The sequence below is a fragment of the Aureococcus anophagefferens genome (genome assembly GCF_000186865.1).
Source record: "Aureococcus anophagefferens unplaced genomic scaffold AURANscaffold_23, whole genome shotgun sequence".
Lineage (NCBI taxonomy): Eukaryota > Pelagophyceae > Pelagomonadales > Pelagomonadaceae > Aureococcus > Aureococcus anophagefferens.
Window position 1 is genome coordinate 554,800 of NW_008705583.1, and position 11,612 is coordinate 566,411.

Here is an 11,612-nt window from a genome sequence, read left to right on the forward strand (position 1 = left end):
TCTTCTCCTAATGCACAGCCACCAGGCGTCGGTTGTCGAATCCAGGCGCTGTGGTGGAGCGAGGCTGTGGTGGAGCGAGGAGTTATGCAAACGTAAACGAGCTGTGGTTGCAGCCCACATAATCGCGTGAACATGGAGGGTGCGCTGGAAGCCGTGACAAAGCCCGAGCCCGAGGCTGCGCCGAAGCCGGAAGCGTCCATGCTTCCGCCGTGGCTCGAGCGCACCTTCCTCCGCGGCCTCGCGGCCGCCTGGGGCTGCGCGCTCGAGGCGGAGACGCTGCGCGTCGTGAAATGGGAAAACAGGACCGTGGAGCTCGCGGCCACGAAGGTGCGGTGGACGTCGCGGACGGGCCGCGACACGGCGTCCTGCGATGCCTGCGCCATCACCGTGAGCTACGCGTCCTTCTTCTTCCGCGTGCCGGCGTCCGTCAAGGTCGCCGTCGACGGCGACGTCGAGGGCGCGTGCGGCTGGGCGACGCTCGAGCGCTTCTCCCGCGACGGCCGGGGCGCCGGCGCGCCGCGGCTGGAGGTGGCCTGCGGCGGCGCGCGCGTCGCCGTCGGCGACGGGCCCGACGCCTGCGCCGTGCGCTGCCGCGGCGTCGCCGTCGAGGCCCGCGAGGAGGACGCGCGCGTGACGCTCGACGTCGCCTGCGTCGGGAGCCTCGACGGCGGGCACCACTACTGCGAGGTCCGCGACTTCGACTGCGCGTACCGGTCCGCGGAGACCGTCGCGGAGCGCGCGGCGCTGGACGCGACGGTCCGCGGCATGGCCAAGCCCGAGGTCGTCGCGACGTGCGGCGACGCCGGCGTCGTGTGCTCCGCGGCGGGCCTCGCGACGGCCGTCGCCGTGTCGGACCGCTTCTCGCGGGACGACGGCTACGGCGTCTTCAAGGCCGGGAGGCTCGCCGTCCGCGTCGACGGGAGCTGGGGCGCTTTGACGGAAGACGTCTCCTGCGACGGCGGCGTCGAGATCATGGCGCTCTCCGACGACGTCTGGCCCCGGTGGAAGCTCGAGGTCGCCGCGCCGTCGATCCGCACGGGCCGCGGCGACGAGAACCTCGACGTCGGCCTCACGGCGCGCGCGTCTTGGCTCAAGGCCCCGGGCTGGGCGCTCGCGAAGGCGCGGGGCCACGCGGGGCGGCTGCCCGGCGACGACATGTCGGACTCGACGGCGCGGCGGCCGGAGACGCCCGCGGGGTGGATCCACCCGAACGCGGGGGCCCAGCCGATCGTCGACGGCGGCCCGTGCTTCCGGCTCGACGTCACGGTCTCCGGCGACCGCCTCGCGGCCGCGGCGCCGCTGGGTCTGCTCGACCGCCTCTGGGACGCGGACCCGCTGCCCTGCCCGTCCTACGACGCGACGCTGCGCGTCGAGCGCCTCGACGCGGGCGGCGCGACCGCGGACATGGCGACGGCGACGGCGCGGCGGTCGTCGACGGCGGGCCCCGCGGAGCTCGATTTGGTCGCGCTCGAGGCCGCGGCGGGCGACGGGTCCTGGGCCTTCCGGGAGCGCGGCGACCGGCCGGGGTTCGCCTTTCGCGCGTCGTCCAAGGCGCCGCGCGCCGCGGAGTGCCGCTGCGGCGCCGCGACGGTCCGGTGGCCCGACGTCGGCGCGCCGCCGGGGCTCGACGTCGTCCTCTCGCTCGCGCGGCTGACCCTCGAGGCGCCGGGCGGCCTGGTCGTCGATTTGGACGACTGCGGCGTCGACGCGCGCCGCGACGGCGCGGGCCAAATCGCCGCGGCCAAGGCCGCGGCGTCCGTCGGCGGCGCGCCCGTCGCGGCCGCGCGCGGGCTCGTGCTCGAGACGCAGACGCTCGCGGGCGGCGCCGTCGCCCGGAGCCGCGCGGCCGCCGACGGCGTCGACGTCGAGTGCGACGACGCCGCGGCCCTCGGCGCGGCCGCGGCCGCGGTCGCGGCGGCCGCGGCGGCCTACGCGCCCCCGCCGGAGCGGCGCGCGTCGGCGCTCCAGGCGCGGGCGAACGCGGCGACGCTCCGCTGCGGTGGCGCGGACGTGCTCCGGGGCGCGGGCCTATCGGCCGAGGTCAAGGCCGTCGACGGCAAGGTCGACGCGAGCCTCGTCGGCCTCTTCGCGGCGGCGACGGCCGCTTCGGCGTCGGCGGCCGTCGGCGCGCCGCCCGGCGGCCCGCCGCCGGAGGGGCCGACGACGCTCGCGACCCTGTCCGGCGGCGAGGCGACGCGCCACCCGGACCTCGCCGCGCTGCCCTGGGACGACGACGCCGCGCTCGCCGGCGCCTCGCGCCTCTTCGACGCCGCGCTCGGAGCCTTCGCGCGGCCCGCGGCGGCGTCGGTGCGCGGCGCGTGAGTTTGTTTGGGCGGGCGTAAGAGAGGTTGTTCGGCGCGCGTAGGGCGTCGGATTGAGGTCAATGTTCTCGCATGTTGCCACAGTGTCGTGCTCAGGTTGAGGGTCTGGGCCATCATTTTGGCCCGTCCCAGGCACCCGCCGGTCGTCCCCAGCAGTGTCCGTCCCAGCGATGCTGCGACGTGCTCTTCTGTTGCTCGCGGCGCTCGCCGCGCCGGCGCACGGCCTGGCCAAGGGCGGCGGCTTCGCGACGAAGGCGAAGCCGAAGAAGGAGAAGAAGCCCAAGGCCGCCGCGCCGCCGCCGCCGCTGCCCGCGGGCATGGGCGACGTCGCCGTCGAGCGCACGTCCATCGTCGCCGACGGCGCGCCGGCGCCCCAGTTCGTCGGGAGCTTCCTCATGGCGGACGAGGACGTCGTCGACGGCGTCGTCGAGCTGTTCCGATCGCGGCCGCAGCTCCGGGGCCAGGTGAGCAGCGCGAGCGGCGGCGCGCCCGTCGTCGACACGAGCGTCAAGGACTCGCTGGAGATGAGCGTGCCCCCCAACGACCCGTCCGTCGCCTGGCGGCGCTACCTCCTCGCGCTGAAGCAGTGCGCGGCCATGTACGTCGAGGACTACCCCTACGCGGGCGCCTACGGCCCCTGGTCCCTGACGAGCCGGACGAACATCCAGCTCTACCCGCCGAGCGGCGGCTACAAGACCTACCACACGGAGCGCACGGGCAAGGGCGAACCGGAGGGGTCGCGGCACCTCGTCTTCATGACGTACCTCAACGACGTCCACGACGCGGGCGGCACGGAGTTCTTCCACCAGGACCTCATCGTCCAGCCGAAGAAGGGCCTCACGCTCATCTGGCCCTCGGACTGGACCTTCACGCACCGCGGCGTCGCGAGCCCCACGGAGGAGAAGATGATCACCACGGGCTGGTTCAACTTCCAATAGGCGCGCGTCGTGTACCGGCTCCTCTTTCTCGGGGCGGGGGGGCGTCAACGTCCATCGCAGGAAGCGGGGCGTGCGCACCTTGGAGGCGTCCTGGGAGCGAGTCGTGTGATCGGTTGTCGCGACGTCGCCACAGTTTCGCCACAGACAAGGGGGGCCCCCAAGTTTTTGAGCAGCTCGGCGGTTGCTCGAGCCGCGAGTCCAGATGAGCCAGTCCGCGCCGAAGCACGGTGGTGACATCCGGAGCTACTTCCCACCGAAGCCGAAGGATCAAACCCCAGAGAGCGCCACGAACATCACGGCCTCTCCGACCAAATCGCTCATGGCGACGTGGACCGTCGCTTTCGAGTTTCTGCCGTTTGAAGCCGTGGTCCGCATGAAGTGTGTGTCCAAGCAGTTTCGCAGTGCGGCGCGCCTCGTCCTCACCAAAGGGCGCTACGAGCCGGTGGCGCGGAGTCTCGCGCTCGTGAGCCGCCTGCGCGCCCTACCTCACTCGACTACGAGTGACGACCGCGAGTCTGCCTCTGCCTCCCTCACCGAGGGTGACAAGGCGAATCTTCGCGCGGCGTGGTCGTTGGAGGCGTCGATCGTCGTCGACGCGGTTGCTCGGGCCGATTTAGATGGGGAATATAATATCGTGACTGCGCTGACTGTCAATTTCCTCGAAATATTTGAACCCACTCTGGATGGCTTCGAGCGCATCGTGGCCGCGATGGAGCATAGCGATATTTATCAGATCTTCTTTGAGTGGGCGTTCTGGAATTGGATCGAAAAAGTGGATCCACGCGACTTGAACGAGACATTCGAGCAACAGGAATTACGCCTCTGGCGGGCCGTCGAAAGCTGGGATTCTCCGAGCCGTGCCTTCGACGCTCTCTACGCCGCAATTAACGAGGGCTTTGACGACTGGTTTATTTACGCGTCGCACGCGCGCGAGATGACGGCCGGCTGGGAAGACCAGTCCAAACGCAAGGTCGTCATCGCGAAATTTCAAGCCGTCACGGACGAGATCGAGCTGAGGAATCATGAACAACACATGGCGGAAAACGGCTGGAAATACTGCAAGCATGGAGACAAGCACTGGGACTGCCCGGAATGCTGCGACGCGTGGGCCGCGGGCTGCGAGGATACCGACGAGGAAGTTCAAGACGTGTGGGAGTTGCCGCCGGCCGTCGACTCCGCCGAGGCGACCATCCCCGTGGAAATCGCCGCGATCATCGACGGGTCGGAGGCCATCTCCGTCGCCGCCGTCGGCGTGTTCGAAGCGGCGGAGGCGCTGGCCGACGGCGCGGCCGCGGTCCCGGCGCCCATCGACGTCGAGCGCCTCACGCCCGTCCAGCTCGCCGAACTCATCGGCCGCGCGGCCTCGTCCCTCAACTCGAAGGCGCGCGCCTTCGCCGACGCCATCCAGGAAGACTAAGGGTGCGCTGCCCTAGACACGTATGTGTACATACTGCAATGAATCAAGACGCGTAGTCGGACCCCTACCCTCCCCGGGAAACCCCACCCTGTTAAATTTACGCCCGCTCCTTGGCCTGCTGCTCCGCGACGGCGTCGACGACGGCGACCTGGACCTTGAAGAGGACCTGGGCGTACATGAAGAGGAGCATGTCGAGGCCGACGGCCGCGCGGACCGTCTCCATGGTGTCGTCGTCCTGCTTGGGCCGGGGCCTCGGCACGAGGGACTCGGGCGCGCAGGCCTCGACGGGCCGGTCGTTGAAGCGGTTCACCTTGCGGAAGCCCTTGGGGCACTTGGGCGCCGCGGAGCCGCCCTTGGTCGACGGCGGCCGGAGGAGGAACGTGTCCTCGATCCACGCGACGGGCGCGGCGACGCCCGTGATGGCGTGGAGCAGCAGCCGCATGGAGTCGCCGACCTTGCCCGACGTCGCGACGACGGCGAACCAGTCGCGGGACCGGTCGATGAAGACGCGCGCGTCCGCCTCGTTCGGCGCGCCCTCGCGCGCGAGCCGCGCGGCGATGGGGCTCGGCGCGCCCCCCGCGGGGTCCGCGTCGTAGTCGAAGTCCAACGCGCTCAGGGGCACGAGCTGCTGGAGCTGGACGTTGCCCTTGGCCTCGGCCCAGGCCGCGAGGCTCATGCCGCGCATCGCGTCCGCGCCGAGCGGCGACACGCACTCCTCGCGCGACGCGTCGAGCTCGTAGCGCTGCTTCGGCCGCTTCTTCTCGTCGAAGTAGCCGCCGCGGCAGGAGTACCACTCCGAGATCATGCGGTCCACGGGGTTGCGGATGAAGACGAAGTACGCGCACGGCCGCGCGTGGATGCCGAAGCCGCCGCCGCGGAGGCCGCAGGCCCCGAAGGCCAGGGGCCCCAGCAGGGGCGCCGGCACGGGCGGCGCCCCGCCGGGCGGCGTGCGCGTGCGGTCCGCGGCCGCGCCGCCCGCGCGGAGGCCGAGCTCCCACGCGTAGCGGCCGCCGCCGTCGAGCTTCCGCGCGACGTCCTGCGCGCGCCCCACGGCGGCCTTGACGTCCGCGCGGCCCCGGCGGTCGTCGCCGTCGAGGGCCGTCGCGTTGCCGCGGAAGGTGCAGGTCCGCCGGCCGCAGGCGACGCCCGGCGCGTCGTCGCCGACGAGCAGCCGGTAGAACCGCGTGACCATGAGCCGCGCGGTGCTCTCGAGGCTCATGTCCGGCAGCACGAGGGCGTGGTGCGCGCGCGTCTTCTGCGCCGCGGCGCTCGTCGCCGTCGCCCAGGGCCAGCGGCGCGCCGCGGACGCGTTGCCCGCCGCGGCCGCGCGGCGCGCGAGCGCGGTCCTCGCGATGGAGTCGCCGGGCCCCGTGGCCTCGCGGAGCGTGCCGTAGGGCACGGACGACTCGACGTAGTAGTTGGGCAGCGCGTTGGGCCACGTCGCGCGGAGCGACGACGCGTCGTGCGAGTGGAGCACGACGCAGCCCTTGCCGCCCTCGAGCGACTTCTGGAGGTAGTTCTCGTAGTCGTGGTAGCCGTCGCAGGAGATGCGCACGCTGTTCTTGCGCGCCGTGTCCCGGCCCCGGCAGTTGTAGGCCGCGTCGAGGTGGACGAAGCGCAGGCGGTCCCGCGTGAGGTGCAGCGCGGCCCGGAACGCGGGCTGGTCCATGAGCTGGCCCAGCTCGCTCAGCTTCACGTAGGCCGCCTCCCAGGCCTTGAGGAGCCAGCGCGTCGTCGGCGAGTCCGCCAGCGCGAGCACGCCCGTGTTCGCCTCCGCGGGCAGCAGCTCGCCGTTCGCGACGCCGAGCGCGGCGCGGACGACGGCGTCGCCGTGCGTCCGGTTGTTCGTCACGGGCACGAAGGCCACGTGGGCGCCGTCGCCGCCGACGGCGCACAACGCGGCTCGTAAATCTCTACAGACGATCGTGTCCACGTCCAGAAAGAGCGTGTACGCGAAGAGCCGCGCGCCGCGCACCAGGCTCCGGATCTTCGCGAGCCGCAGCGCCCGGAGCGCGCGGTTCGTCGCGTCCTCGCGGTTCGTCCACTCGGGCCGGTCCTTGCGCAGCACGTCCTTCTTGACGCCGTCGACGGACGTGACCTCGAAGGCCCGGAAGGCCTGGAACTGGGGCATGTCCGCGAAGGCCAGACCCTCGGACGCGTTCCCGACGGACACGACGGCGTCGAAGGGCGCCGCGCGCAGCACGGCCCAGGCCGGCGCCGCTTCGTCGTCGCCGCGGGCATGCCGGCGCGCCGCCGCGAGGGGGCCGAAGCGCTCGCGGCTCCAGGTCCGCGCGACGGCGACGCCCGCCTCGTCCGTTAGCAGCAGCGTCTGCACGTTCGGCGGCGTCGTCTCCCAGACCGTGCGCGCGGCCTTGGCCGCCTTGCTCTGGGCCTTGGCGCCGACGGCGAAGAGGATGACGCCCACGTCCGCCGACGTCGGCGCGCACGCGGCGCCGCGCGCCGCCGGCGCGCCGCGCGCCGCGCGCCGCGGCTCGACGGGCGGCGGCTCGAGCTCGAGCGCCGCCGCCGGCGCCTTGCTCGAGTTGCGCCGCCGCTGCCGCACCTGGGCGCTCGCCGCCTCGAGCACGTCCTCGACGCGCGGCGGCCTCGGCTTCGGCTTCGGCGCCGGCGCCGCGGCCGTCGCGCGCGGCTTCGGCGTCGGCGCCGGCCGCCGCGTCGACGCCGTCCGCAGCCAGACGACGGCGAGGCCCAGGAGGAGGGTCAGGAGCAGCCGCGTGCGCAGCGGCAGGAACATCGCGTCGGAACTCTAGCCACAGCCCCTCATAAGCATCGCATCGACGATCACGATCGTCGACGGCAAGAAAAGAAAGCTGCCGATAGTATCGGCGATACTTCGGCACGATCAGCCTAAAACGTTTGTGCGCTGCTCGTTGCTCGCGCGCTGGGCTGCCCGCCATGGACGCCGCCGACCGGTTGGACCGGGCCCAGAACGCGAGCGAGGTCGCGCAGCAGCTCTGCGCCCTGGGTTCCTTCGAGCTCGCCTCCTTCCTCGAGGCCGCGGGCGTCACCTCCGGCGCCGAGCTGCTGTCGCGCCTGCGCGTGCCGAAGCGCGACGGCGTCGAGTCGCGGCGGAGCCGCCTCGAGGCGGCGCTGTCGAAGATCGACGGCAAGCTCGGCGCCCTGGCGGCGCAGAAGGACGAGCTCGAGGCCTTCGGCGGCGACGAGGCGCGCTACGAGGCCGTGCTCCTGGACGAGAAGGTCAAGGAGCTCCGCGCGCACGCGGGCCGGCTCCGGGACCTCCAGAAGGTGCTGCTGCTGCCCGGCGGCGGCGCGAGCCCCCACTTCAAGGCGACGAAGACGAGCGCCATCGACTTCTCGGCCGCGCGCGCGGTCACCGTCGCGCTGCCGTCGGCGGCGAAGCCCGCGCCGCTCCGGGGCTCCGCGTCGGCGTCGGCCGTGTCCTGGCGCGCGCCGGGTGCCGAGGAGGAGGCCGCGCCGCGGCCGAAGACGCTCCAGGCCGTCTACGACATGTTCTGCGGCTACTGGCGGCAGACGACGATGACGAACCTCGCGTTCGTCAAGTTCTGCCGCGACACGAAGCTCAACGACGCCAAGTTCGTCAAGGCCGGCATCGACCTCATCTGGACGCGCTGCGCGAAGAAGGAGAAGAAGGTCAAGTTCGAGGTCTTCCAGCTCATGCTCGACGAGATCGCGGCGACGAAGGGCACGTCGCGCGAGGTCCTCGACGACTACATCCTCCGCAACGCCAAGGTCGTCGTCCAGGGCACGCGCGGCTCGTCGAAATTCTACGACGACAAGTCGAACTGGACCGGCGTCGCCAAGAAGGGCGGGCCGTCGACGAACGACCCCAAGCTGAGCCTCGCGACCATGACGAACACGGGCCGATGAGTCCGCTGGGTTGCGCGGGCGCCCGTTCGAGTAAAACTCCCGTGTGGTACCAGGTGCTTATGCCGCCGCCTCGCGCGGGACCCGGGTCCAGAGCGCGACGCTCCCCGAGCGGCCCTGGGCCACGGCGACGGCGTCGTCGATGAGCACGAACTTGAAGAAGGGCAGGTCGCGGAAGGGGACGTCGTCGAAGGGCACGGGGTCCTCGAGGTCCTGCGCCGTCTCGAAGGGGCCGACCTTGAACGTCGCGACGTCGGGACGGAAGGCGCAAATCGCGCGCTTGCTCCAGCGGAACGGGCCGCGGACCGTCGTCTGAAAAACATCGCTCCCGAGCAACGAAAACACTCCGTTTTCGTTGTCGAGGTTCTCGTTGTCGAAGCGCTGAATCGCGGAGACGAAGGAGTCCACGTACGCGCCGTCGGCCCACGGCGCGAGCCGCCGCCACCAGGGGTTCTCGCCCTTTCGCGCCGCGACGACGGCGGCCTTGTCGGCGACGTACGCCAGCTGCCAGCGATTTCCCGGCGCGCCGCCGCCGCCGAGGGCCTCGAGCATGGCGTCAGGTGAAGGCCCGGCCCGGAGCCGCTGCGCGGCGACGATCGCTTCGAGGACCCTCCCCGGCGGCGGGCGGTCCTCGCCGGCGACGCGGCGCAGCGTCGCGATGGGGTCGCCGTAGCGCGCGGCGTCTCGCAGGCGCAGGCGTTCGACGGCGCGGAGGCGCCCGCGGAAGGGAGAAGGGACGTAGTCGCTCCGCGGACCGTCCCTCCGCTCGTCGATGCTCGGGAGGAGCAAGGGCGTGAGCGGGAACGTGGAGAACGCGAGCGCCAGGAACCGCCCCCACACAGCCCACGAGTCCTCTTCGGAGATCAGCGTGCCGCGCCGGATGTCGCGCGCGGCGAGCGACGCGCCGTCGCGGAAGAACTTGACGCTCTCCTCCGCGTCGCGGGGAGTGCCCTCGTCCGCGCGGAATTCGCTGCCGCCCGCGAGCCGGCGCATCGCGCCGCGCCGCGCCGCCGAGAAGGACGATGGCACGTAGGTGTCCTGCGCCGTGTCCTCCAGCGCTTCGTCGATGAGCGGCAGGAGGAGGGGCGTCCAGGGGAACGTCGCGGCCGCGAGCACCGCGAACCCGCCGGCCGCGCGCGCCTCGCGCAAGCGCCAGCGCTGGACGCGCGTCGCGTCGCGGGCCGTGGCGGCGGCGCCGTCCTGCCAAAATCGTGTCACGTCCTCCACCGTCTCGGGCGTGAGCTTTGACACGAACAGGTCGCCGGTGGCAGCGCCGAACTCGCCAAGCGCGCCGAGGCTCCGCTCGCTGGCGACGTTTTTTATGCTCGCGATGACGCGCGATTCGACGTCCGGTGCCGGCGCCAACGCGCGCACATTGGTCACTAGCAAGAGGCAGCACAGCAGCATCGCGGGTCGGGACCGGCGCCACATCACCAGCTCGATCGGTCCAGGCTTGCATGGCAACATGCCTTTTTTTGTTGAAGTTGCAGTGCCGGCCTCGTCCGCCGCCTCGAAGCGGCGCACGAGGCCCCGGCCCGTCGCGTGCGCGGCCATCATGTGATGGCTGCCCCGGATGTCGACGACGAGCAAGACGAAATGGCCGCGTCGCCGCGCTCGTGGCGACGCTCGGCGCGGGCGGCGTCGCCGGCGATCATACGCGGTCCGTCGAGAATCCGTTATAAGCATTTGTTAAATTGAAGTTGACTTGAAGTGTGATGTGATGTTGAATTGAATGTGAGTTGAAGTTGACTTGAAGTGTGATGTGATGTTGAGTTGAATGTGAGTTGAAGTTGACTTGAAGTGTGATGTGATGTTGACCTTTTCTTAGTCATGAATTGTTATAAACCGAAGTGACCCCTGTAAGTACTTCTCCAATACATTCTTTGACATTCAGACAGATGTTATCCGATTGCCGGCCCCGCGCGGTCCGCGTCGCCCTCGGCGCGCTCTTTGCCGTCGAAGCGCCGGCGCCGTGGCGCCGGCGAGGGCGCGTCTCGGCGTCGTCGACGACGCCCTGGTCGCGCGAGAACGGCGTAGGCGGCTGCGTCGACCGCGACCGGCCGCGGCGAGCACCCCCGGCCGTGCCCTTGTTGCCCTTGTTGCCCTTGTTGCAGCGAGCGTCAGCGAGATTTCGTTCAACGTCTGGCCATCTGTTTGACCTTCCACGCTCACCGCACACTCGCACGCGTCATACTCACACCTCGTACCTCTCTCGTAGCCTCCCGGCGTCCCAACAAGTCCCCCCCCCCCCAAAAGCCCCGCTTTTTACGACCCCTTTTCGCTCCGCCCACGCCATCCCAAAAAAAAACGTTCCCCACGACCGCGATCGCGCCCGTCCGCCCCCGGGGGGAGGCGTCACCCCCCGAAGCGCGGTCGTCGTCGCCCCGGGGGGCGGCGGTGGCCCGCCGGCGGCGTGGTCCGCGTCGGGCACCTCGACGACGGCGAAGAGCGACTCGCTCTTGCGCGGCGCGGCCGGCGGCCGGCGCGCCGGGACCCGCTCCGCTACGTCTTCGAGTCCTCGGTGCACGCCAAGCGCATGGAAGCCCGGCCTCCCACCTCGCGGCCCGCCGGCGGCGTGGTCCGCGGCGGGCACCTCGACGACGGCGAAGAGCGACTCGCTCTTGCGCGGCGCGGCCGGCGGCCGGCGCGCCGGGACCCGCTCCGCTACGTCTTCGAGTCCTCGGTGCACGCCAAGCGCATGGAAGCCCGGCCTCCCACCTCGCGGCCCGCCGGCGGCGTGGTCCGCGGCGGGCACCTCGACGACGGCGAAGAGCGACTCGCTCTTGCGCGGCGCGGCCGGCGGCCGGCGCGCCGGGACCCGCTCCGCTACGTCTTCGAGTCCTCGGTGCACGCCAAGCGCATGGAAGCCCGGCCTCCCACCTCGCGGCCCGCCGGCGGCGTGGTCCGCGGCGGGCACCTCGACGACGGCGAAGAGCGACTCGCTCTTGCGCGGCGCGGCCGGCGGCAGGCGCGCCGGGACCCGCTCCGCTACGTCTTCGAGTCCTCGGTGCACGCCAAGCGCAGGAAGCCCGGCCTCCCACCTCGCGGCCCGCCGGCGGCGTGTCCGCG

At 71.6% G+C, this 11,612-nt stretch overlaps 4 protein-coding genes across 4 annotated transcripts; 3 read left to right on the top strand and 1 right to left on the bottom strand.

The window, feature by feature from the left end:
- Window positions 1-198: 198 nt before the first annotated feature.
- Window positions 199-3,259, top strand: AURANDRAFT_66531 (hypothetical protein; the record flags this gene model as incomplete). The annotated part of the gene is made up of 3 exons (XM_009041707.1): window positions 199-2,307; window positions 2,418-2,424; window positions 2,454-3,259. 3 exons carry the CDS (start codon window positions 199-201, stop codon window positions 3,257-3,259), a joined length of 2,922 nt encoding a protein of 973 aa, XP_009039955.1.
- A 934-nt stretch (window positions 3,260-4,193) lies between these two features.
- Window positions 4,194-4,676, top strand: AURANDRAFT_66532 (expressed protein; the record flags this gene model as incomplete). Its single annotated transcript, XM_009041708.1, has 1 exon — window positions 4,194-4,676. The coding sequence occupies one exon, from the start codon at window positions 4,194-4,196 to the stop codon at window positions 4,674-4,676; it is 483 nt and encodes a 160-aa protein (XP_009039956.1).
- Window positions 4,677-4,773: 97 nt separating this feature from the next.
- Window positions 4,774-7,431, bottom strand: AURANDRAFT_66533 (hypothetical protein; the record flags this gene model as incomplete). The annotated part of the gene is made up of 1 exon (XM_009041739.1): window positions 4,774-7,431. One exon carries the CDS (start codon window positions 7,429-7,431, stop codon window positions 4,774-4,776), a length of 2,658 nt encoding a protein of 885 aa, XP_009039987.1.
- Window positions 7,432-7,592: 161 nt separating this feature from the next.
- AURANDRAFT_66534 (hypothetical protein) lies at window positions 7,593-8,546 on the top strand (the record flags this gene model as incomplete). The annotated part of the gene is made up of 1 exon (XM_009041709.1): window positions 7,593-8,546. The coding sequence occupies one exon, from the start codon at window positions 7,593-7,595 to the stop codon at window positions 8,544-8,546; it is 954 nt and encodes a 317-aa protein (XP_009039957.1).
- Window positions 8,547-11,612: the final 3,066 nt, after the last annotated feature.